The 27138-nt window shown below is 37.2% G+C and overlaps 1 protein-coding gene across 5 annotated transcripts in view; it reads left to right on the forward strand.

The window, feature by feature from the left end:
- CNKSR2 (connector enhancer of kinase suppressor of Ras 2) overlaps positions 1 to 27138 on the forward strand; it is a 206825-nt gene that overhangs the window by 118341 nt on the left and 61346 nt on the right. For all 5 annotated transcript variants that reach the window (XM_030234813.2, XM_030234814.2, XM_050978190.1 and 2 more), the window contains 4 exons: positions 2881 to 3014; positions 6734 to 6945; positions 10842 to 10931; positions 12294 to 12508. In XM_030234813.2, the coding sequence (XP_030090673.1) occupies positions 2881 to 3014; positions 6734 to 6945; positions 10842 to 10931; positions 12294 to 12508 (651 nt within the window). The remainder of the gene's footprint in view (positions 1 to 2880; positions 3015 to 6733; positions 6946 to 10841; positions 10932 to 12293; positions 12509 to 27138) is intronic.

Consider the following 27138-nt stretch of genomic DNA (forward strand, 5'->3'; position numbering starts at 1 on the left):
ATAAATGAGACATCCTGGTATGTTTTGGGACAATCCTACAGGATTGTACTTCCACATGGATTGGACGGGATTACGATTTCTGTCCTCTTGGGAGCTCCAGGTGCCCTGGAATGGTAAATTCGCTTTGCCATCCTGTGAGGTACCACAGTCATTCAGTGTGTCCACAGTTACACTGTCTTCACCTCTGACAGTGTCTGACAGGGAGCCACTGGCCTTCAGAAAGTTGGATAGCTTGTGGCTTTCTGAATACCATTTCTTCCTACTGTACTCACTGTTTCAACCACCTTCCTGTGCTGAAAGAAAAATCAAAATGCGCATTTGTCAAAGATGTCCAAACCCAAACTGATTTCCAGGATCAACCAGCAAATTGCCTGGAGGACAGACTGACTTGTATGTCAGGGCTGTGTGTTATACCAAACAGATTCTTCAGACTTCAGCATTTTTTTTTCTTTTTCCAGAAGTTAGGGCAATGTCATTAGAATTTATATAGTTGCAGACAGGTATTCTAGACTGTAACACAAGGGAAATTCTTTCCCTGTGTCCTCTAGCCCTCCAGCAGCTTGTCAGGATCACCAGAGGCACATCAAACTCTTGTAAGTCCAGAACACTTTTATGCTTGAGCATTATTTTCCCTGTGTAAGATAAACCATAAGCTCATGTTGACTGCCACAATTCCAGTCTCCAAGTCCCCCTTTCCTCTCACCTCCCTTTTCATGCAGGTAAAGTAAAGGCTTGGCTTCTTCCTCTAAATGGAGAAGAGCAAACCCATCTACACAGTTTGTCTTCCTCTCAGTGCTTCTGCTGGTATGAGCCATGAGCAAACAGCTTGGGCTTAACAAGTGTAAACAGGCTCTAGGTCACAAAATCCTCTTTGCTTTCAATGAAAAATAATTCAACAGGCCACTCAGCAAGCCACGAAGTGTTCTTGTTATAGAAGTTCAGGGTATCAGAATGGTAGCAAACACTGTTGTATTAGTGGTTCAAAATGAGTGGTTCAAAAACACCTATGGCTACAGTGTCACAGATGAAAATGTAAAGGATAAGATTTTTGTTTCTCTGAAAGAGAGAGGGGGGATGTTTAGGATGTTTTTTATTGTTTTAGGTTGTTTTGGGGTTTTTGGACTGTTCTTGCCACCAATTTTATTCTTATTTTTGTAGATTTGTCTTGTTTTTAGTGGTTGTAAAGTCTTTTACCTGTCTGGTTTCTGTGTGTGTCTTTCTCCCTTTCTTCCTGTAAATACTGGCAGTCGTTCTTTGTCCTGGCTGTAGGATACTCACATTAACTCTGATGAGCAACAGAAGAGTTAAACAGTATCACTGTTTATAGGAGACAGATTTGGAACATTCAAAACCAGAAAACTTGTGTCAATTTATAGCTGTTGCTCTAAAGGTGGACTTGCAAACTTTTAACTAGCAATTCTTAAGCATGTATTTTATTATGTTAGGGCTACATAGCACCTAACACAGCTCTGTTCCAAAACGAGGCAGAAATTGGCTAAAGGATGAGGTTTCCTAAGTGATATTTATTGTTCCTAAATACAGATTGTAAAAAAATGACACAGTGATGGGGCCTTGGCTTGATAGGCATAGATTTGTATCTCTTATCAGCAGGTGATGAAAGGCCAACATTCTGGCAATGATCCTGCTTTAAACTTTTTGGGTTTTCTGCTACAGGGTCAAGATTAATATCTAGAAAATGAGGACTTATTATTCTGCACAGGAGTACCCTTTTGGTCTGTTATAAAGTATTTGTAACAGTGCTGGGAGAAGGATCTTTCTATGCACCCATTCAGTCCACATTTAGAGCTTCTCTGCCATCAATACAATGTGAAATGTTTGTGTCTTTAAGTACTTGCTGAGGTTCGAAATTTTAGGTATAGTGAACTCTCTTCAATCCCAGCACTTCCTTCTTCAAGGAGTAAACTTCCAAAAAGATGGAGGAGAAAAAACTCTTTCAAAGCAGAACTCAGTATATTTTAATATTGGATTCTTTTTCGAGTGGATGAAGATACTCCTGTACTTGCTGTCCTGCTCTTTCTTTTTCTTCTGCCTGAGTTTAGCTATCACACAAACCAAGCCACATAAGGCTTTTGTTTATAGACAGATGTGTTATTAGGTAGACTAAAACAATCAAAGTTTTCTTCTCATTTGATTTTTCTGCATCTGTGTAGAGACTTAGAAAATCTTGTTAAAAAACATGATTAAGAGGAAGGATCCTATCTGGACTGGAATGATAGCTAGAATGCATGATTATTTTGCAAAGAGGGTACAGTTTATTTACCTGTGAGTAAATGTTATTTTGTGAGGAGTGTACCCAGGGGAATGAAGAATAATAATAAAAATCTCCAGTTGATTGTCTCATAGCGTGTGTGCTCTGAGGATGCAGTACCTGATTTAACAGCATCTGCAGGCATAAGCTGAAGCTTTTACAGTTAATTCTTAAGCTGTAGAGCAGATGGAAGGACTTGACATTCAATTTAATGCCTACTTATGCACCTTTTGCTGTAAACACTAGACTTTTTCTTTACAATGTTAGTTTATTTAAGGAATTAACTGTATTCTGTTTGTTATTTACTTGTGAAGGCTTCACCAGTAGCTCATGTGATCACTGATTTTATGGGCATTGGCAATAAACTTGCTGTGCTAAAGGGAAAAAGATGCAATCAGAGGAGTCAACTTTATAAGTACAATACATGTCCATTTGTAGATCTGTCCTCTTAACATGAGTGGGTTTTTAGTCAGTTTAAAAGCAAGCAGAATGTTAGAACTGCTAACTATTTATTTAGCTTTCTGAACTATATTCTGGTTTTGGCTTTTACAAATAAAAATGTGTAATATATAAGGATAATCCTGATTATTTCTCTCCCTCTTTTGAACCAGCCTCTTATTCCCAGAAGCCCTACAAGCAGTGTTGCTACTCCATCCAGCACTATCAGCACACCTACAAAAAGAGACAGCTCTGCCCTTCAGGATCTCTACATACCTCCTCCTCCAACAGAACCTTATGTTCCAAGGTAAAAAAGATCATTTCACAGTACAATTTGATGAAAAAAATGTTTGTGAAGAAACTGACAATCCTGTTCATACCTATTTATTAGTCTTCCCTGTAAATAATACTGTAGTAATACTGTGTTTTGCAGGTAAACTGGTTATTAAGGGTAGATGCATTGAATCAGACTCAGAATATTCTGAATCAGTATCTTGTCTGCAAAATGGACAGTAGCCTTCAGAAAAGAAGGTCTAGTACCCTGTTTTCTCATATGTAGGGTAATCAATTGGCTGAAACAGTCTCATTCTCATTCAGAAGAGCAAAAGTTACATGAACCCCTGAATCTGTAACTAGGAAATGAGCTGATATTTGTCCCCTTGCCCAATAATCATAATGCAGCAAGGGAGTCTGAGTTAAAAGCAAGAAACTTTTCAACTCCAACAACAGCACTGTTTAGTCCTGCCATAGCATTTTCTTTCTCCAATATTTGAGAAATTTCAGGTTTGTGTTTTAGTGTGGCCACTCAGCCAGACTGTGCAGTGACCAGGCTGTTCCCTGTCAGTACAGCTGATACTCTGACCTGCTATCTGGAACAGGCATTTTCATCTCTTCCAGGTCTCTGAACTTGCTGAGCCAGAAGAGCAGCAGATCCTCCTTTGCAGACTCGTTAGCCTACCTTTACACAACCACAAATGATTCAGTGTAATTCCATAATGTACACAGATGTTGTACTCCTGAAACTCTGAGAGAATTATGGCCTACAAATAGTGCAAAAAGTGGCTGCCCAGAGGTCTAGGATTGTATTTAAGAGAATCAGAATTCCTAAAGCTTCCATAATCTTAGACACAGGTTATCATATGTCCAGTTAATGTATTTCTAAATTAATTCTTGATTTTCTTTTAGTTACCTTACTTGGAAAGGTTATAAGGGCAGCATGTTCTTTCTTGCACCTGAGTTTCTTGTAGCTGAGTTTTCTTAAATTTTCTTACCAGCAACTCCTTTAGCCAGTTAATAAGATGTATGACCTGATACTGACAGGACTTTCCAGGGGCTTGCCCAAGAGTGAGGTATCTGGCAAGTTAAATTGCCTGCTGGGGAGGAGAAGTTGAGATTCTATGATAAATTCTTACTCTTCAGAGATATGAAAAACCTTGCAGGGCACAAGTGTGATTTTGACTTCATGAGGATATCAGAAGCCTTTTGTGAAGCCTTAAGCTGTGTCCCATGTTCCTTTCCTTATCTTTGCCTTATCTGTGCCTGGCTTGGTTTTTATTTCTCAGAGAAAAAATAATTATTTCAAATGGGACATGTATAACCAGTTGAACTAACACATACTCTAATTTACTAGAACTTTTTTTTTTAATTAAATGAGAACATTCTTAGTCATGACACTTGAATTGTGCACAGTAATAGAATACATATTTTACCTCCCTGATAACAATTCTTTGTTATGCTTACATAAATATTTTAAGGACATGGTTTTCAGAAAATTTACAGAAAAGAACCAAGTATTTAATTCTAATCCATTAACATAAAAAAAGCTGGGGGGAAGAAAAACCCAAACAAAGAGTAGTTTTAAGTGTTTCTCTTTGAATGCAGCAGTCATATGGTAAAAACTTAGTGCTCCTGAAACTGATTATGTTTACCATCAAAATATTTTTATTTGATAAGAAGTGCATCCTCATTTTTAAATTATTTTTTCTAAACATTCTCTACTCTTCAGTTTTTGAGTTCTGCTGTAGATAATTGAGAGCTTCCAAACGAATTTTGATTATTTTTAATAGCATCTCTTAAATCATGATGATAATGCAGTAGTTTGGACCAATTCAGATTAAATCTTATAATACATATTAGTAAAAGCTGTAATCTTGTAGAGAGATTAGGCTTGGTACATTTGAATTTTTTCATCAACTTAATCCAAATGGACTATTCTTGATTTCACCTGTCACATAGGGTGCAGTGTTTCTGAATAATTTGTTTGGGCATTTAATCAGGTTTTTTTTTCCATTATTAACTATATTAAATCATGGGTGTATTTTGGGTATTATCAAACTGCACAACATATGTTTCTCAGCTTGTTTTTGCTATTCCAAATGAAGAAAAGCAAACAATAAGCCTCCTTTTGTTACTGGAATATTTTGATATTTTGATGTAAATTGTAAAACCCAAAGGCTTGGTGATGATACCCACAGATAGTACAGCTGCTGACATATCCTCATGGCATGACAAAAGGGGACCAACACCTGCCATGTGCTGGTTGCTTAGGAGTGCTGGTTGTGTGTTAGTGCCTGCTCATATTTATCAAGTACCTTTGGGGATGGGAACTGGATCCCTCATCTCTAGAGGGCTGTGGCAAAGGGTGTTTGCCTCATGGCTCTGTATTAACTCCATGCTTGCAGTAAAGATCCCTCTAGGTCAGGCTGCACTGCCTTCCTTGGGCCAGCCCCTGATGGTGGTTGCAGCATCAATTAGCATCTGGCTGGTTTATGTCAGTTTCCATCCTGTTCCCTGCTGGGGTCCCCAGCTCTGTCAGCACAGAAAGGCTCTTTGTGACTGGAGGAGAGCCCACAGCCCTGTTGGGGCTGCACCAGCCTCCCTCACTAAGCCAACACCATGCCTGCTCTGGGAAAGCAGCTTGGCCAAATGAGGCTAGTGATTAGTGGGGGTTTGTGATGCTGCACTGTCCCACTGAAGCAGGATGGGCTTTTCTCATCCTTCATGGCTGCCTGGGTGCCATGAGGAGGCTTTGCTTGGTCTTCAGATGGAGTCTCAAGGTGCCAGGTGAAGTAGGGGTCAGCATGCTGGCCAGCTTGGAACTCACATGGAAGTTCACAGGAGCTGAAGGACTCCAACAAAAGCATATGGCCCAGCTTGTGTTTTGATTACCTCTTGAATACCTACTTCTCTCTTGACTACCTGCATTTTGCTGCCCAGAAATGACTGTCTGATCAGGTCTTTTGCAGCCATCTTCTGGCAGTTCTAGCAGCACATTTATGAGATGAATCCTGGTTCATCTAGTGCAAGAAAGGACTCCTAACCCAGCACTGCTTGCTCTGCTTGCTCTCTTGTTTGATGCCTTTGACTAGTTTCCATTTTCAAAGAGTGAGGCGGGGTTGGAGGAAAGCAAAAAGATCATGGGGATCTGACACAAAATGCAAAGTGAGCACTGTTCTGGGGTAGCAGCTGATAAGCAGATGCTGCATACTGTATGTGAAACTGCATGGATGTACCTGTACAACTTCTAAACCTGAAATGATTGTGCAAAACTATGTCAGGTGTCTGTACATCTTCTGTGCCTGGTTCTTCTTGATCTGGGATAAAGTGTAAGGAACGTGATGCTTACCATGTAGACATTTCTTAAAAGTATACAATGTAAAGCCAAAATCGTAAGGCCAGCATTACTCCTCTGCCCTAAATCATGAAGTGCTAGGTAGATTCCAGAAAAAAAACCAAGAAAAATGAAAAGAGTGACTGCTCATCATTTTTATTTCTATAATACTTTTTAAGAGAAATCAATGAGATGGATATATCAGTAGTGAACTGAACAAACAGAAATGGTGTGAGGTAGCTGACATATAAATGCATACATATGCATATATACTGTGTGCTCCTGATGTGGGATAGATTTCATCTGTTTCAGCATATAAAATATTGACACAGGCCCATGTTTATTGCAATATTCACAGTATAAAAAAAATCTGTGTCTTATCTCAATATATTAAAAACTTTTCTTTTTAACTGAAGGGATGAAAAGGGAAATCTCCCCTGTGACGATGTTGGCAGACATATAGTGGGCAAACCAGTTCACACAGGATCTGAATCTCCAAACTCGTTTCTGGACCAAGAATATCGGAAACGCTTCAATGTGGTTGAGGAAGATGCAGTTTTGTACTGCTATGAGTATGAGAAGGGAAGAACAAGTGGTCCTGGAAGGAGAGAGAGCACACCGACATATGGTACAGCATTGATCTCATAAAGATAATCACCATTTGTTGATTTTAGGATTTTCATGCATCTGCTTTTGTTTTTAACCATGAAAATATTTCTGGTGGTCATTGATTTTGCTGAGAATTCAATACTATTTTAGACTAATTTCAGCCAAAGGGCTTATTCTGTTACAAGAAAGAAAAATATTTGTTATGACAGGTAAGTCCAGTTTCAAATTGATGGGATTTCTGTATATATATTTTTGCTATCAGCTTGGTTTTCTAGACTATGTTTCAGTATCATTTTATTGAAAAAAACATATACCAGAAGCTCATTTTTTTACTAAAAATTCAGAATGGAATTTCTCTCATTAGAAGGGCAAGACTTGAATAAGCTTTGGAATTCAGCTTTGGAAAAATTTTCTTAGGTATAATAACAATCAAACCCCTTAAGATTTGCCAAGAGACGACTTGCTGCTTTCATGCTGCACTGCTCTCTAAAACTCTTTAATTTTCCTTTTGTCCCAGAATTGAAGTACGGTTGATGACAGTGGTCTTTTTTTGGTAATACTGTATTAACCTCCTGTAACTTCTGTATTGCAAGTGGTGGCTTTTTACATATAGCAGTTCCTCATTATTTGAGATTGTTGTCCAAAAAGGAATTTTGCATGTAAACACACATGTGTATTTGTGCTACATCCACATCTTGGATTTTGATCTTATTTAGGATGAGAATTCAGGAACAATTTCTGGTGAGAGTTCTGATGCTTAAACCCTTGTACTCCATCTTATTTTACCCTTGAAACTGTTGGAACTCTACCTAGTGTGGTAACTTGTTTAGCTTTGGCTGGGAGGACTGGTTTTCTGTTGCCAGGTCTAAAATTGTACAGACATAGAATTGTTAGGCTGTGGAAGAAAATGAAGACAAAATCTCATGTTTAAAAAAGGTATTTTGACTGCTATAGTATTAGCTGAGCATACACTTGAATATTTTTTCAACCTACCTGCTCTGTTACTTCAGCTTTAAATATAAGCACAAGTTGTATGTTGGTTATTGTAACAATCCTGTCATCATATCCCTTTGTGAAGAAAATAGGTTTAAATTATGAAGAAGCATAGATTTAGTACATCATGCAGCCAAGCCCCAGAATCACTTGAGAACCTTGATATAAATTGAACTTGAGCTGTGTAAAGTATCCTCAGGACCTGGAGCAATGCACTTGCACAACATGAAAGGTTGCATTTTCACAAAATGCACTCTTTCTACACGAGTACACCATCCTGCTGAAAAATCTTCAGTATCCTTTTGATTTCAAAGTGTTTTCTAACCATGCCCATTTTGTGCAAAATAACTGCTAAATTTGAAAATGGATATATCAATTTTATTATTCCAGTATTTCAAATATTACAATTGGTGGCTGCAGTCAGTTCCATTAACAGAGATGTACTCACTGTTCCAGACATTAAATTTTAATGTTTAATACTGGTGTTTGAGAGGGAAGAACACATTTCTTCTTCAAGGACTGCTGAATCTCTTATTTTGTTATAGGATAGTTTTTTTAGCATTTTTTTTTCTGTTAGCAGAACGGGTCATAAAGACATGGATCAAAGGCTCCACTGAAAATCAGTCATTATTTAACACATTTGTTTTACAGTCTTTCACTTTTGATCTCACTTTTTTTAATGAATTCAAGTCCATTTTTAATAAATTGTCAAGTCCATTTTTATTTAAGTATGTTTTCTAAAAATATTACCATTTCAGCATTAAATTCTGAAGTTTCCCACATGGCATTTGTTAACATAAGGTTTGTGGGTAGGCATGGCCTTAGGGTTTCACAGAAATCTGGAAAATGCCAATAACACTCTTCTGGCTTATGGTCACCCATTAAAAAAGGTCAGAGAGAATTCCCAGGCCTAGAGAAATAATTATTTTCAACATGTACTTACCATTAATTTTGTGATGTGTCAACTTTTTTACAAAAAATTCTCAGTTCTCCTTCATGAGAGGTTAATAAGGCCCTTTGTAATTTCTTTACTGGAAACTTTTGACATTTTTTGACAATGTTAACAAAGATATTTCTCTTTCTTACTCTTACTGGCTTTGAGGTCTTCCATAGTTGCTGCTAATTGTCCTTGGAAAGCTTCTGTTCACATGCAAGATGAAAATTTTCCTAAGTGTCCTCTCAATGGAAAAGAGATTAGGGAATCCATAAGGGTGTAAAAATAAGGTTGTTGTTAAGGTTAATAGGATAGGAAACAAGCAAATGAAACTTGAGTTTAAGGAAAGAAACAAATTTGATCATTGCAGTTTTAATGCCAGATACACAAGCAGGTACTTTGAACAGCTGAAGGTTTTGCAGAAAATTTGTTGTTACTTTTGATAACAATCAGATTTTAACAATCAATTTTGTAGCTTTTCTATTTTATTAAGTGTGCAGGTCCTATTAATAAGATACTGTGTGTTTAGCCTCACAAAGAAAAAAAGATTTTATTTCTAGAAAAAGAAACTGTTGAGAGCTGCTTCTGATCAAGTAAACGTGAGCCGAATACATCCCCACTCAGGAAATGACTGTGTGCACTGAATCTCACCAGCTTCAATCAGACTTAAATATGTGTCCCTAAATAGTGAAATTAATGATAAGAGAAAATTATGATTTTCCTGAGTAATGAAGTATTTGTGACCTGATCCTGTGGTCTGAACAAAACTTACAACTTTTTTTGTCGATATTTTTTTAAGATGATAAAACCTTTTACCATTATGCTGCCTGAATGGTGTTGGTGTGTTTTCCATGGACACAGTACTTCAGCAGGGAGATGGACATGTTTGAATATTTGTTTTCAATTTAAACGTGTATCTTTTTTTTCAGTGTATCATGGATTCAACCTCAAAATGTAGAGTAAGACTTTCATGTAGGGATTTTCTACTAAAATAATTTACAGGACTTGTGAAGTTTTTGCTTTAAGCTTTGCTACTTTTAAAATCAAACTATTTTCTTGCTTTTTGGATTTGTGACTGGGAGATTGATTTAAAAAGAGCAAGGGCTGATCTTGTTGGGAAAACATTTTGTTTTCAGTCTGTCAGATAATATGCCATGTGATATGCTTCTCTGTTTTGTTTCAATATATTATTTACATACGCTTTGTCTCAATACAGTATTTAACTTGCTAAAGAATTCTGATCATTCTAAGTGGTCCCACTAAGTTCCATAGCACACGGATTGCACTGATTTCCAGCTATGTACATGAACTCCTTAAACAGAAATCATAGTTTACAGCATTTTTTAAAATCAATTTAGCAGCTTCTAGTCAAAATTTAAAAGACAGAATAGTCTTCAGCTATTCTTTTTATTGCTGTCTGAAGTCAAAGTGAATTTAGCAATGATAACATACTTTGTTTTCTGTGGATGAAATGCTACAAAAGAAATTACATGTAGAGGTTTTCTACTTCCTTTCTCACTTAGTCACTGATGGATCTTGTAAGCCCACCAGCAGATATGCTATTTGTGAAGGTACTTCGGTGATGTGCACAAGTTTCTGTTGCAAGCAATTCCCATGTGCTTTAAAGCAGTTCTCCCATGTTTTTGCCAGGGGCTTCCATGATAAGAAATAGATACTGCTCAGTGAAAACTGAAGTAATTTGAATGTGTTTGTCAGTGTCAGACGTCACTCCACTGATGACTTTGTGGGGCACTGTATTTATTTTCTAAACTTAAAAAAAAAAATCCATTAAATACTTAGCTGCTTCTTTTCTGTTAAAGAGAACAGAACTCCTGTCTTAACCTCTTGTTCAGAGGCAGTGCTGGATCCTCTTTCGTAAGCAGCCCTGCAGAATAGCAGCTTAGCACATAATTTGTTCCTTCTTCTAAAGAATGTTGGGTTAATGCTGCCTTATTGTGCATGATCTCAATTTTTTCCTCTGTTTCCAGGGAAGCTGAGGCCTATTTCTATGCCAGTAGAATATAATTGGGTGGGAGATTATGAAGACCCCAATAAAATAAAAAGAGATACTAGGAGAGGTAAGTAATCTGAACACACACCTTATGCAAGGCAAGGTTTTATCTTGATTTAAGCTATATATTTCAACATCATTTTGCTCCTTGCTTAGCTTTAAATATTTGTGAACCTGTTTTGGTATTTTCTTTATTATATATACTTTATTTTTTGCAGAGTCTATTTTAGGATTGAGGAAGTTGGTTGGAAAACATTCTAGAGCAGAATGGGATTTACTTCAAAATCAAAGAGGATAAGTTCTTCTGGGTTGTGAGGCTTGGATACAAAACTCCACGTACAAAATTATGACCTCTGAGATTGCTGTTATCAGCTAGGAACAAGATGTTACAGCAATGATAGCTATTTCTGTAAAAATATTAACTAAATATTCAGTAGGGATCAAAAAATGAAACACTTAGGAATTATTAGGAAAAGAATACAAGACCAAATTTAGAAGCATTCTTATGCTGCCGTGTCAGTTGTTGTCATGCCATGTGTGTGCAATTCCAGTCTCTTAATCTCTTAAGAAAAATACAGTTGAATTCAACAAAGTTTAGGAGACAACAAAAGTTAATCAGATCCCTGAACTGACTTCTGAACTGGGGCCAGTTACGCCGGCTGGCCATTATCAGTTTGGGAGCAGGAGGTTTATAAAAGCTTGGGTGGAGTGAAGTAAGGAAATAGGTTTGTCAGTGTTTAATCTGAAACAAGAGCAAAGATCTCAAATATCTCTGTCAGATGCTGGATGAAAAGAAAATGAGCTGGTGCAGTTCATGTTCAAGCTGAAGAACATCTTGCCACACGAGGTTATGGGTACTAGAAATTCACATTAATGCAAGGAAAGACAGACAATTTTGTGAAAAAAAAATTGGATGAGGTTTCCTAAATCGACAGACATTGCTTCTGGGTCAGCTACAAATTGATACATGCTGGAAGAGTATTCAGGGAAAGTATGTATGATATGGTGAATGATCCCCAATGAACATTCAGAGCAAATTACTGTAAAATGTGTGGTGCCACTGACTTTTGTGTTAATTATGACTCTTGGTAAAAAAAGTAGCAAAAACCCCAAAAGTTATCATAGGTCCGTCATTGCTCATTTTTTTAAAACTGCAAGACAAAATTGATTGATGTGCATCTCCTTTTATATTTTGTTCCCTTTATTTAAAATATACCAGAAAACTGTAAAAGTCGTGAATTTTCCCTACCAGAAGTTTGCTTTCCTATTATATCTGAACCAAAGAAGCATATGGGTTCTGTTAATTAAATAGTCCCAAAGAGTTAAAATTGGCAGTAGGTCTTAGCAAGAATATTGCATGTTCTGGAAGCAGGATTCACATGCATGTAAAAGCTCACAATGATGTTTTGCATTACTTTCCTTTCAACAGAAAATTCATTGCTTCGCTATATGAGCAATGAGAAAATAGGTCAAGAAGATTACATGTTTCAGAGGAATAGCAAAAAGGATACTGGGAAAAAGTCCAAAAAGAAGGGAGACAAGAGTAGTAGTCCAAGTCATTACTCACTGTTGCCTAGTTTACAAATGGAGTCATTGAGGCAAGAAGTCATGGGCACACCTGGACCAGAAACTGCTCTGTACCATGTGAGTAAAAATAATATTAACAAAAGTCATTGCTCTGTGCTTGTGGTAAGAGACAGTCTTGGTTTAATAGGGTTGTTCAAACCTTCTCTGGACTGCTGCTGTTGCACTGATTTATATTATTCAGACAATAACTACATCTCAAAGAAATATTTTAGAATTTTTTATTTTGCTGTTAAGATGAAGGATGGACAGCATTATTTTATTTCCTGTATTAGAAAATGGCACTTTGAAAATGCAGTGTGGTATCTCTGCCTTGATTGACTTGCTGCTGATGGAAAAGGAAGCACCATCACTTTCCTGAGTAGCTAGATACCTTCTTCCCAGCATCTCCATCACTGCAATATGCTAAGTGTTGTCAGACAGCCCCTTTACTACAAGTTTTCCTGATGGCATGAAAACTTGTAGGAGGTGTTTGTTTTCCTTTAAGGTAAGAGGAGCTCTAATGCTTGAAACTGTTTCTAACATACAGCCCTCAGGAATGCAGGTATAAATGTGAAGGTAGAAGTTCTGCTGGATAGGATGCAAAAGGAAAATTGCAGTAACTTGCTCATTTTTAAGTGTGTCCAAAAAACGGAGTTAGAAGATCACAGCATATTTTAGATGTGAAAAGACATTCACCCCAAAGCACTTTCCATGTATCAAGAGAATACTCATCTTTCATTGACATTTGTTTCTCAGTATATGTTAAATTCCTGACACTATGCAGTAACAAAATCTTTTATTTTAAGGTACCATCTTTTTTTTTTTCCTTTGATTCCCTCTATAACATAGTAAGTCTAGTTTCCAAATTCTGTACAAAAGTAAATTATGTACATAGGAACTGGCAGATTCTCAAAGCTCTGGTTTGGAAGTTAATGAGCAACAGCAAGCATAGAATTGACTACAAGCATGTTTCATTTACTTTGGATATCCATCCACAAAACACTTGAAATGTTACCACTCCAAATTCCACCAGTATCAGCTAATCCTTCTTGTGCATCATTGCCATTGCCATCTCTCTCTCTGTAATGCCATTAAATCTTCAGCATCTATTTGAAAGTGTAGTTGGAGCTTATTCCTTTATAAATATAAATAAAGGTTATTCATTCTTTAGAATACAAATCAGTATTGATGTGCTAACTGGCTATGGAGCAAAATGCTTGAAGTAAACAGAAAAAGGAATCTTAGACTATTGATTTGTCCAAGAAATGGGAAATGGAAAGGAGCCCTTCACAAAGCATTTACAGCACTCTGCAGCTGAATATTGCTGATGCTGCCTCTGGAAGCTGGCTGCTACTATGCAGTTCCAGAGTTCCTATTTAGTGGTAATGACACCCAAGTATCCTGGTGCATACATCTTTGGCCACATAGCAGAGTCAAAGGTTTTTTAATAAATTGGGCAGAACTTTTCTTCCAATCTTAAACAAACAGTGCAGTGAGCACACCAAGAATGGGGGAGTACAGATAACATGGAAGGAACTTGTATCTGTTTGCAGTAAAATTTTATTAAGCTATAGATAACAAATCAGACTGTGAAAACATACTTTGTGCTCAAATTGCATCTTAAAGATCACTAAAAGTATAGCTGTCCTATTACAATTTTCTTTTTACAATCAGCAGCTACCTAGTTTTTCCCAGAGATTTCAGATTATTTGTAAATGGAAGCCTCCGGATATGCAGAGTTGACTGTAAAAGAGCTACTCTGATAGTAGTGAAAGAACTGGAGTTTTTGTTTGGTTTGGTCTGGGTTTTTTCAGAAGTCAATGTTTTCATCATGCTAGAATATCAGGGGAAGAGAGAATACTGTGACTCTGTGCTCTGTGCTGTAGTAGATTTAGGAAAATCTACCACAAGCCAGTAGATTTTCCTAAAGTAAAGAGCAGCCTCTGCCACGTGGCTTTAGTTAAATTTGAACCCGTAGTGCCTCAATTGTTTGCATAAGGTCCCAGTGCTAAAGAACACTCCACCAGGCTTGTTAAGTAGCTCAAATCCCTCATTGCTCTTGTCTTTAGGAGTAATCATCTGTTAGCCTGTGTTTACCTGGCTTCTATGTCCAACCATAGTTTTAAATGTACCATTATCCATTATGCTCTGGATTTAAACATCTTTTGTTACCAAATTTATCCCTCAATACAGGATTTTACAGTTTATAATCAAATAATAATTTTGTAGATTACTCTTGCTTACAAGAGTTATAACGAGCTTCTTAGGTTTTTCTTCCAAAATGGTGTTTTCACATCCTTTCCTCATTCTCAAAATTCTTTCAAATCTTCATCTCTAATCCTAAACTATTTTAAGAATCCTTCCTAAAGTATGTATGCCAGCAGAGCACATAAAATTCCAGAAGCAGCTTGGAAAGCTTACATAACCATTCCTGTTCACTACTTCTCTATTTAAATGCTCAAAGGACTGATTAGTGATTTTATCCATAGCCTTGGAATGAGAGTATGTTTGTTATTGGTTTTAGTTTTATTTTTTCTGTAATGATATTATTCAAAAAACTTATAGGCAAAATGGATATTCCCAATCTAAAAGCTTTTATCTTACATTCTTTGTTCTTAAATACAGTAAATTGTATATGGTTGGTCATGTTGAAACATGTAACTTCTTGGGTATGCTTGCTGAATAATCCATGTCTCTGAAGCAACCCTAAGTATGAAATATGTGAGAGTAAGGACTCTGGACCCTTCTCAAGTCCATAACAAAGGAGTATTGAAGCTCCAGGAATCTGGGGTCTGGTGTGGGGTCTCCTTTTTCTGAAATTATATTTTTAATGTGTGTATTCTGTGAAATAGAAAGCCTGCACATTTCATTTCTTCTTTTTCTTCTATTTTCTTTTCCCTTTTACTGAATTCCCTGGAGTAAAAAGACATGCAGTAAGATTTTTTTTTTCACTCAGCAGTAAGATTTTGTGTCATTCTCTGGTCTTTGATTCTGTGTTACCTTTTTTCAATGATGTTTTCATTCTTTTTTGACTCCATTGATACAAATGTTAAATAATTTTGGTCTAAAATGCATCCCACCAGTTAAGGATGAATTCCCTTTACAGTTCCAGGCCTCTTTCCTTTGGGATTTTGCAGCTGTTGATGTGAGCAGGTTGATTACCTTTTTACTGTGCAGCTTTTCTGCAGAAAAGCAGCTTTTGCAATTATGCTGACTTCAGCTCCTTCTGCTGCTTTTATGTATAGCTCTATAGAAAAGAAAAATCTTTGATCAAAAAACTACACTGCTGAATTAAATTACCACAGCAGAAATGGTATTATTTTTTTGTGCTGTAAACAAAGTGAATGGTGTTAAAAAAATTACCATGGTAATGTAGAAGTGCCTGGTTGTTATTTGTTAAAAGCTATTCTGTAAAATGCCAGCAGATTTGAATTGTTACATTCTAAAGTGATCACAAGATTGTGGCAGTCTAGCATTTTTCTGACTGTCAGGATACTAAACTTGCATAAAATCACTGGTTTCAAAAGTTTTTATTGTATTATGACCTGCCATTGCCTGGTCAAGGGTACATTTCATTGCAGCCTTGAAAAGTGAACAGGGTTTGCTTGTGTCCACTGAACATAACCAGTGTGATAGCTGATGCCATAGCAAAACAAAAGCTAATTTGTGTTGTGTCTGTGAACTAAACATCTCTTGTACCCTCTTCTGGTGTTTGTGAATCCTCATATATTAATTTTCTGCACTGCTTTGGTTTTTTTCCCGTCCTAGAAATTGTTTTCAGTGTTGTGTTGATTTCTAGACAAGTTGTTGTTCTTGCATTCTATTTTTCTTCCTCAGTATTGTAAAAGAAACCAGCACAGAGTGTTAATGTTTTTATTAAGCTGAGGCAAACTGTTTGAGCTGTTGCTAATCTGATGTGCAAGCAGGTGTTCAATGTGATCTGTAGGTAGAGAACAGCACATTTTGTCTTGAACTTTTGGGGCACAAGAGATGAAAACTCAGACATATTGTTTCTCTGACATGTAGTTTCTCAAGTTCATTATGTTTTCTGTAAAGGAATTTTCTTGGTGTGTTGTGCTTTGTTTTTGTTGAAGGAAAATAATGTGGTTATTTAGGAGAGAGATAGAGGCATAGGTCAAAAGAAGTTCAATGTCGGGTTAATAATAATTTGCTGCTACCTGGATCAATACAACTTTCCCTTAGCCTAGAAGCAGCATTGCAATGTGAAGAGAAGCTGACAGGCTACTGTTTGTGGTAGTGAGATTGCTTTTTCTTGCATCACTCCCTGCTGTATACAATAGGCTGTAACCTACACAGATAAACTTATATTATTGACCTTGTTTCTTCTCCCTTCCTGCCTCCCATTATCCCTCTGCCTTTTCCAGTGTATGCTCAGTTGTTCTTGTGCTCTTACCAATACATAGTGACTCGCTAGTTATAGGAAAAGTGACAGAAAAATAACAGCTTCTCACTGTGCTGTGGTAACCAGACTATTTAAAATTGTTTAATTAATAGTGGAGTTTTCTTAGTTATTTTATTTGCATTTGAAAATAAGGTTAGTTTAGTAGTGAAATGTGCCACTTTAAGTTCATGTATCTGAAACAGGTCGCTCAGTAATGGGTTGAGCAGATAAATCAAGGTTTTGTACCATTGGGATTTTGCTAAATTTACATGTGTAGATATGTACACATGCACTTTAATGTTCAAGTTCTACTTTTAACAGGGGTGACATAAAATAAAAGCTGTCAGCTGGAGTAGCTGTGCTGTAAATTGAATTAAGTTGGTGCAACTTTGATAAAGTTCTTTTTTTTCCTCTTTAGCAACATATAACCATCTATGTGGTTGAAATGCAGCCTGATAACTCTTAATCACATAATTACCAGCAATACTTGCTGCAGTGAGCACCCAGGGAGAGAGAGGCTCTCTCCTTCTACTCTGCCAGTGAGGCAGCAGGACCAGGGGTGTGAGCAGGGCTCAGCTTGAGCTGTTCCTCCCAAAGTGGCTGTACCAGCTCAGCTCCTTGGGTTTTCTCAGCAGAGCTGGTGGGGCAGCATCAGCCTGGCCAGGGTCAGCTGGCTGCAACAGTGATCTTGTTGAGAATACTTCAAGTGAAGATGATTTGTTTATGGACCCATTGCAAAAGTCAGTTTTTAGCTAATAATATAAATTGGAAAGGAGACAGTAACTTTTAGCCAAAATAACTTCTACTTAAATCATGTGTATTTCCAGGTGTTTCTTGCCTTCTACAAACCCCTCCAGAAAAAATACAGGAAAATGCTTTCTAAAAGTTGAATTCAAAATATATATGTTTAGGTGTTGTCAACACAGAGAAGATTTCAGAAAAAAACTCATGATTTTGAAAACTTCAGATCTAACTGAAGTGGTTGATTTTCCTTTACTTCTCCTGTTCCTTTCTGCAGAAAGGCTGAAAGGAAGTAAAAAGTGAAAATACTTAAACTACATCTTTTTTGATGAAAATTCTTGAATCAAATATGCATGTATTTATAAAATCTTTAATTGTAGTACCCAATAACTAACATTTTTAAAAGTGCAGAACATGTGCATATATTTTCCTAATAAACTTATGTGCAAGCTACCCATCAACCTATCACAAAAATCTTCTTTATAAAAATGGCATCTAAAAAACTTTAAATGGTGCAGAACAATTTACTAAAAAAACAGCCCTAACAAAACTACCCCACTGAAAAACTAGCAGTTTCCTATAATTGCAAATATCAGAGTATTTAAAGAATTTCTTTTCAGTTAATTTTTTTGTTAGGGATATTTATAAATAAACAAAAAAATTGTAGAGAACAAATTAAAAATCAGTTGCACAGATTTTAGGTAGGTGTCTGAAATTTGGAATGTCGTTGTACCATTACAACAGATGGGAGTTCGTTTTTTTCTTTAAAAAATTCTTCTTAAAAATGTCTGCAGTCCAGCTATGGCAGTATTTAAATGACAAGGCTCCCTTTTTCTCCTCCCTCTTTTCACAATAGTCTACAGTTATACACGTAATTGTTATAGAATAAAAATCTAGCAGTTGGTATCAAAGTCCAGTTCAACCTAAGTGCATAGTAAAAAATATTTCTCAAAAGAATCTCCATAAAGTTTGTTAATATTTGAATTAGTGTTACTTCTTTGCTGTGGTCTTTCATCTCCATTTAAATCTATGTATTAAAATAATACTGAAACTTGCAGATAGGTTACAGACTTATGTGCTTTAATTATCCCCAAAGGAAATCTTAAACTCTGTGTTGAAAATGTAAGAATTATGTAATGTAAAAAAATCACAGTTGTGTTCCAGTTAAAAACCATTGGCATTTTTATATTCCCAGCTAAGAAAGTGTGCTGGATTTCAAGTAAATGTCCAGAAATTAAATGAACATAATGAACAGTTTTAGAAATAGTTGTGAAAAATTTCAGTCTCTAATCACCACAGTGAGAAATTATTTTAAAAATAATTTCTTCACTGCTTTGTTTCAAGTTAGCCCTTAACAGTCTAAATATATTTGTGCACATTCTAGCTTCTACTGTAAAGGCAGGAAAATACAAGTCTTTACTAAAAGTACTACATATGCTGTTAAAATGTCACAAGTGAAAAAACAGTAATTTCTCCTGATGTCTAGACTTTTCAGAGACAGCTGTCTCAGACTGGACTGGGAGGAGCCTCCTGGGCACCTCAGTGGGAAAGTCCAACACTCTGAGCTGCTGTGGTGCCTGAGTTTCTCCTCAAGTACCTCATGTTCCTGAAGCTCCAGCAGAGCTTGGCTGGGAAGAGCTAAGCACCTGGAGATGACTGGAGCATTTAAGACATTTACATCTCTCTTCTCTAGGTTATACTGGTCACATCTCAGCTGAGTGTAGCCTTAGGGGGTTGTTTGTCTTGTTCTAGGACTTGAGCTCCTTGCTCTCTTTTCTGTCTGTGAGCATGTAATGAGGAAATAAGGCTGTGATGGTAGCTGGGTCCACATGTGTGGAAATGAACTCACTGCATTGCAGTAGAAAATGAGCTGAAGAGGCTTATGAAGTTATAGAATAATCTGATTTGGAGTTATTTTAAAAACATCAAAGTCTATTCAGAGGCAAAAGTGCTAGTAGAATGTTTCATATAATGCAGTGCAGAGAAGCAAATGCAGTTGTGCAATGAAGACATCATGAGCTTCTATCCATTTCTCATCAGCCTAATCTATGGTTCAGGTATAGACAGTCTGTTGCTCTGAGAGACATTTAGAAAGAACAATGCTGAAAAAATTAGGGGAAAAGTAGGAAAAGGAAAAGAAACATAATAGGAAATTTTTACCTATTGCCTTTATGAGTCTGAAACACCATCATGTCCCACAGGCACATTGGCCACGGGCAGCTTTGAATGCCTACACATGTGGGGTTTCTTTCAGTTGGATACTTGTGGGTTTGTATATTTGATTCAGACAGGAGAACAGCATTTCTCACTCACATTCTAAAAGTTGGAATAGTGGTTCCAGGACTTGGCCATCTTCTACACCTCAAAAGAAAACATCTAAACAATACTGTATGTATCCTTTTATTTGAATGCAGCACTTCACAAATGTAACAGACACAAAATAAGTGACAAAAATAGTACTTGTGTTGTTAAAATCTGTGTAGAAGCTTCATTTAAGTCATAAGTGACCTGTATAGCATATAAAACAAACAATACAGTAAACCAGCTAATCAATAAGCAAAATATGCCTTTCTTGTGACAGTTGGAAAATGATTGCCATAGGCATACAATTTTTGTGGCCAAAGGTAATTTTTGCTATTCCATCAGAGTTTTGTGAAAATTTGGTTCAAAATAAGAGAAAAAGCAAGAGAGAAACAGCATATAAATTCCTTACAAATGGAAGATGGCTTTGTATTATTTTTAGTCCAGTGCAATCAACAGAGAGGAATAGAGGGGCCTCTTGGTCTAGTCCTCTGCTATTACAGTTAATCTCTTTCACTTAATCCTATTCAGATCTGTACTAAATTCCACATTCAAATAGGGTATGAATTGCTGTTACTAATGATGGGACCAGTGACCCATGGGTGAATAGGTAGCCAGTTGTCGAAATTCCAAGTAAAATGTTGGACAGAGGGGAGGAAAGATGCCAGCAAGAGCAAGGCATCTAATGAATTTGCTACAGAAAAACAAAACCCCCAATGCCTCAGAAACCAGCATAAACTGCATTGGATAATAGGATAATTCAGTCTGGGAGCAACCTCAGGAGGTTCTGTGCTCTGGTCTTTGGCTCAAAGCAGGGCAAGGTCTGAGGTCAGACAAGGCTTCTCAGGGTTTATGTTCAGCTGGGTGTTAAACACCTCCTGAGGTGGAGACTGAATGAACTCTTGGCCAACCTGCAGCACTGCTTGTCTTGCCCACAGCAGAAAAGTTGGAGATGAACAGCAAAACAGGTGTTTTGGCAATAGCTGAGAGGATAGCAACTTGCTAAGATTTAAGGGGTAGTTTCTGTTGTTTCATTGCTTCTTAACTAAAATCATCTCAGGAATGTGACTCAGTAATCTCATATCTGTTTTCCCTGCTCTAGATCTCAGTCCTTTGAACTCAAGACTGAAGAGAGTAGATGCACATATGCAGCTTTTATATTTGAGTTCTGTTTAAGCATATATTTTGTGAAACAGTAATACTTAGTCTTCTTGGGAGGGAGTGCTAAGTTATTTTAATTATATGGAATAATATCTGCATTGTTCTTGAGGTATATTATTCCTGTCACAGATTAGAGAATATTTTCACATCTGCATTGTTTCTCTTTGAAAGAAACAGTTGATACCATTAATTTGCTCTTATTGGGGAAGTGGTTGCCCAAGTGAAATTTGAAGGTATTGAATATAGGAGATTTTACATCTCATTCTATATACTCTCTGATCATTACTAAAATCCAGAGTTACTTATGGCAGCAAAGCAAAATCCTCTAGAGATGAGGTAAGATTGGTTTATGGGCCATCATGAAGCACAGTGGGAATCTTTTGTGGGAAATTTCTGTTTAAACTTTCTCTATTACCTTCTTTTGCATTGTGACTATGAGGGAAAAAAAATGGCCTGTCATAATTTCTTTCCATAGCAAAGCTGGGGAAATCTTTAAAAATGAGAGAGTTACTGTAAAGGTCATCAAGTCCAGTGTTCCCAGTCTAGATTTATTCCATACTGCATAGAATATAATAGTCTGAAAGTGTACTTTTATGTGGTCTAGAGATGTAGATCTATACACTTATAAATCTTTCATCTCAGAACATTTCCTAATTTCCTTTCACATCCCCATTCTGTATTTTTTTTCTGTTACCATTTCGTAGAATCATTCCTGATTTTATCCTGTTTTTATTACCTGATAGAGGACCATTGCTTTTGGAGGTATTATCATTGTTTTTACATGAGTAAGCTACATTACCTGTAGCTGGTACAATCACAGTAACACAGTTTTATTTTTTATTAATGTAGAATAAGTGATTTAGTCCCTTGGTTATTCCCCTTTGATAAAGAAGAGATGAAGCGCAGCACATTGTAGCAGAGAAGTTTATTTCAGGTATTGCACAGAGGGAACTTAGCATGAGTTACCACTGCAATATGCTGGGGATTGTCACATCCAGGAGAACTTGGATCCAGGGCCTGACTTCTCTACTGGCTCTTCTCTGTTTTCCTTTCTGCACAAGGGAAAGGGAGATACCAGGACTCTGAAAGCTTTTACCAAGGACACCGGCTGGCATGTGTCAAGAAGTTTGGCATTCTAAAAAACTTGTACTGAGTGGAGGAAATGTTTTTTGAATTAATGGAGCACATGTGCCTGTTTCAAAGTGCCATTTTATGTCAAAGCATCAAAATGCTTTGACAAAGAGCTCCATTGTTTCTGAACAAGGGATTTTTCCCAAGTAGTGGTTATGACTCCACAGGAGTCTCTGCCCCATTCCTCTGCCCCACTTACACAGTGGTGGCCCCTCGAGCCTGCTGCTAACACACAATATGGGAGATTGTATGGTTCCACCTGGGAGGAAAATGGCTTTTTGCAGCACTGCAGCTCCTGAACTGAAGCTGTTTTATTGGGTGTTTCTGTTTTATTGGAGAGAAGTGCTCGTTGCTTAGCGCCTGATCCCTGAGTCAGCCAATCCATCTCTGCTACTGTGCTGTGGAGGAAAAAGCAACCTGGTATTTTTCATAAAAGCAATAACTGCTTTTTGGCCACTTCTCAAGTATATCCCTTTGCTTTCAGATAAACCCAAGTAGATAGCATTTCCAGCACTACAGAATTCTGGCTTTAGAGTGATGTGTAAAACTTCTTGTAAGCTGGTTTGTACCCATAAAATCACCATGGCCAGCTCGGAATTAAAAAGACCTAATGTTATCTTTCCCCACCTTCTGCAAAGTTCTGCTTCATCTTATGCTTAGAGGAAATCTTACTGAATTCCAGCAAGTAATGAGACTTTTATCCTGCAATAGACTGGTTTTTTGTTTTTTTTTTTTTTGCCTTAATTCATAAGGGCAATGGAAGTGTTTGGTATGAATTTTAACAGAATGTATAATTCCTGATGTGCAGAAACTCTTTCCTTCTTTTTCCCCTGAAAACTTCCCTTCTGTTGAAAGCCAGAAGGAGTTTTCTGGTTTTTTTTTTTTTTTCCCTAAACCATATTATGTCCAAGTGCTAACAGAGAAAAACTTGCAATAGTGTATCTTCCTTAAAGCAGAAATCTGTTTTCTCAGACCTCCTACATCTTCTGCACTTTTTTCTGTCACACAGTCAGAGTATGAAAGAGATCATGCTGAGGGGCACAATCAGAAGTGTTGCTCCCTCCTCCTGCAGAAGGAGGTGTATGTGCTTGTCAACACAAGCAAGCACCAAGGTGTTGTAAAGAGGCATGGGACCTTTATTCTAGGCTAATGATTTTTCCTCTGCAAAGACCATGGGCTTGGTGGAAGATGTTGTTAATGCCCCAGGGGTGACTTCTCTTTTTCAGCAGTTTTTTTTTCCTTCTGGTCCATGTTGTGCCACAGACCACCTCTCAAATCCAATAATAGATCAAGAGTAAGTTTCTTAAATCTGTTTGGATCATCTTGATGTTTTAATGTAAGCATACAAGGAAAACCTACCTTTCCTGTGAATAACACAGAAATTTTCTAAGCAAACCAAGAGTTTTCCTGGAGGAAATTCCAAGTTTGGTATCTACTGGAGGGGCATAGCAGCAGGGCAAAAGTATCCATGGGATCTTTGGGGTGACTTGTCTCAAACACACTGTGAAAGGACAAAAGGCAACGGACAAAAACTGAAATACTGGAAATTCCATATAAACATAAGAAAAAGATGCTTTTACTGTGAGGATGGTTTAACTGGAGCAGGTTGCCCATGGAGTTTGTGGAGTCTCCGTCATGGAGATGCTAAAAACACAACTGGCCACAGCCCTGAACAACCTTCTCTGGAGGAGTCTCCTTTAAGCAACAAGGCTGGATAAAATGATCTCCAAGGGCTGATTTCCTGCCTCAGTTGTTTTGTGGTTTTTCTGATTGGTACATTCTCTTCAGTAAGAGGTTAAACTGGGAACTCATAAGGAGTATTAATCCAAATAAAGGGTTAAATACTGTTCTGTGACAGGTGATAGTTTAGTTTCTATTTTCCTTCTTAAATGGATGCACTTGAGACACACAATGATGGAGCAACTGATGCATCTTGGACTTTTGCCATTAAAGGATAATGAGTTTTTGAATCTTCCCTTTCTCTCCTAGATTTCTTACTGTCAATAAAAACTAGCATGGGAGGTACCAAAATTGCATGTTTCAAAGTAGATGTAAAGCAGAAGAATGATCACAGAATAAATTATCCTAATGAGCATCACTTGTCTAGTTTAAGTGTTTATTCTCATTTGCTTCAGGCAGCTGTGACACTGCTGCAATCCTTGTTATGTCAGTCAGAAAGACTGAGGGAATATGAGAACTCTCATTTAAAGTTAATATTGTCCAGGAGTTTTACTGCTTTGGTATTTCAGTTAAAGAGTCCTCTGGCTTAATGGCTAAGAAGGAAGGTCTTTCCCTGATGGTGGAAAGCAGCACCACTGTATATTATTTTTCCAAATAGCTTGAAGATTTAAAAAATAATTTTATTTTTGCATTCTTTATGCTAACGACTTCTCACAAAGTGCTTGCACTAGCTTCCACAACTGCTGAGTGCATCCAGCTACTGTAATATTTGCCACAGAGCTCCCCCCCCCAACAAATTATAAGAAAACATTTAGAAATGGGAGAATGGATAAGAATCCCTGATCAGAAAAGCTGTGCTTGCTATCACATTTCAGGCAACCATAGTTCTGCCCTTAGCTAGCCTATTTGTCTTGGATAAGCCGACATAGGAGCTGTTGTATGAAAAGAATAGACATCTTTGATGTTATCAACCCTTTGTAGACTGTGATAAGGACACCATCCTGGACAGCTCATAGCCATTGCTCACCTCAGAGGCACATGAGAAAGTTGGCAGCTTCAAGATATCGGCCTACGCTTTTTTATGCAGTAAAAAACTCTTGAGGCACATACATGCTGGTTTTTTCCCCTTGTGGTCATTAACGAAGTGCAAGAATGAATATCTGCTGCTGATTGGCAGGAGGTTTCAAACTTTCTGATCTGACAGAGGTCTTCCCTCATCATATCTTTGTAACAGTACTTGAAAACTTTGTTTTCCAGAAATATCCATTAAAATAATTAGTACTGTCTGCTATGGGCTCTTAATGGAGACTAAACAAGGTGGTAAAGAGAAAAGATTTTGGCAAAATCCTGTGTTGTGAGTACCCTTAAGCATGAGATGTTAATACTGATATAAAGTGTGGTGTTGTATCTAAATAGGTTTGCATTTCCCCCTTTTCAGTCTTCTTTTAGCTCTGAAATTTTGGATCACAACACACCAAATGCAGAGAAATGTGTATGAGGCATATCAAAACAGTGAAAATAGAACATTGCCAGTGTTCTCAAAGCATTGAGACCAATCTCTCAAAGTGAGAGATCAATGATATGATTGGCAGAACCAGCTTTCATTTTTTTCCCAGAGACTGGCTTTTCCATCTGTAGCAGAAAGTTCCAGTAATCAGATGTGTTGCAAGCTACCCTGCTGAAACTAGAGGAAGCTATCTTACAGTGACAGAGGGAAAGTGCCTGCCTGTAAACAGTTCCTTAGTGTCTAAACTTGCAGCTTGAGAAAAATTGGATTTGACCCGAGCTCTAAATAAAGCTATAGATATGTGGCATTTTCCCTTCCAATCAGACTGAGCCCAGATTTATTTTTTCCATAACTTGATTCTCTCTTCCACCTCTTTTTAAATGAGTGAGTGAAAAATCTCAGAAGAATAGTGGAGAAACAAAAAGCCCTTGAATGAGAATTTTAGGTGCTGTCCAATATAGTACTAGTTGCTATGGTCAATCTCAATCTGTTCCATCAGAGAATCTTCAGTTGTGGTCTTTTTTTGGTAGACCTACAAATTCTGTAACCATGAAGAAGTTTATATAACTATTAGAATATATTTATTTTTTGGGCATGGACGTAATGTTCTGTTGATCACATCTCTGTAATTTATAGTAGGTCTTAGAGAAGTCTAAAGAACAGCTTAACCTCAGATCTTCAGACATCTTCCTCAGACTTTTGAAGTTTGTCAAAATAACTAATCTTCTCAAATTTATCATTTTGATGACCAGTCTATTTGTTTTCTACTTTTATTTGAGCTATCAACTGGAATGTAAGTTTTCTAACTTTCATCATAACAGTTATATCAAACATTCTTCTCTTCTGATAGAAGTTTCATTCCAATTTGATATTAGTATTGAAATATCATTTTATTGAGTTTCCTATTTGGCATGAAACAAATAAATTCATTGAAACCTTAATAATTTCACACTTTCATTTAAATACATTTTTCCAAGTAGAGAGCTATGAAATTACTACTAAACAAGTTACATTTTCAGACTTCTGGACATTAATGACTAACTTTCAATCTTGATCCCCTTCTGAGCAAATATGGAGCAGTCACAGCACTAACCAATAGTAAATACTTTCTCCCAGAAGAGAAACCTGAGTAACTCTGAGAATGAGACAGAAACATGATCGTCGCATTTCTTGAAAATGTTGAGTTACACATACAAGGATGCTGATATGTTATTGTGTGCCTGCAGAGAGTATTGATTAGACCACCTGTATGGGATTATGTTAATGCTAAAAAGCAACTACAATTACAGGCCATTGATGGTCTCTGTGGTTGGAAGAGCCTCCACCTGTAAGTTTTTTACAGTGTAGCTGCATTGCTGTGCTATAATCCTAAAAGGCTTTGCCCTGGGGCAGGTTGCTCTTTACAGGTGTGCAGTCTGCTGGCCTTTTGGAACTCTGTCAATCATTTTGAAGACTGTTAGAGTAAATACAATCCACACAGCAAGTCTGGTAATGAACAGTTGCAGGAAGAGTGGGACTGTTATGGCTCCTCCCTGCACACTTGAATCTGCATTGGCTCTTGGAATTTGCAGCTAAGACCTCAGAAAGGTAGGGCTAGGGGCATGCTAGAACATTGGTAAGAAAAACCAAACAGACAAAAAAAACAACCAAAAATCTTCTCCCAAAACCCCCACAAAAACCAAAACACTAAACTAGAAACAGAAAAAACCCTTTAATAAATGATGTTTTATTCCTCTTAAAATACATGTCCTTTGAGGCTGCTAATAGAAAGGGCATTTCATTATA

The sequence above is a fragment of the Serinus canaria genome, chromosome 1 (assembly GCF_022539315.1).
Source record: "Serinus canaria isolate serCan28SL12 chromosome 1, serCan2020, whole genome shotgun sequence".
Classification (NCBI taxonomy): domain Eukaryota; kingdom Metazoa; phylum Chordata; class Aves; order Passeriformes; family Fringillidae; genus Serinus; species Serinus canaria.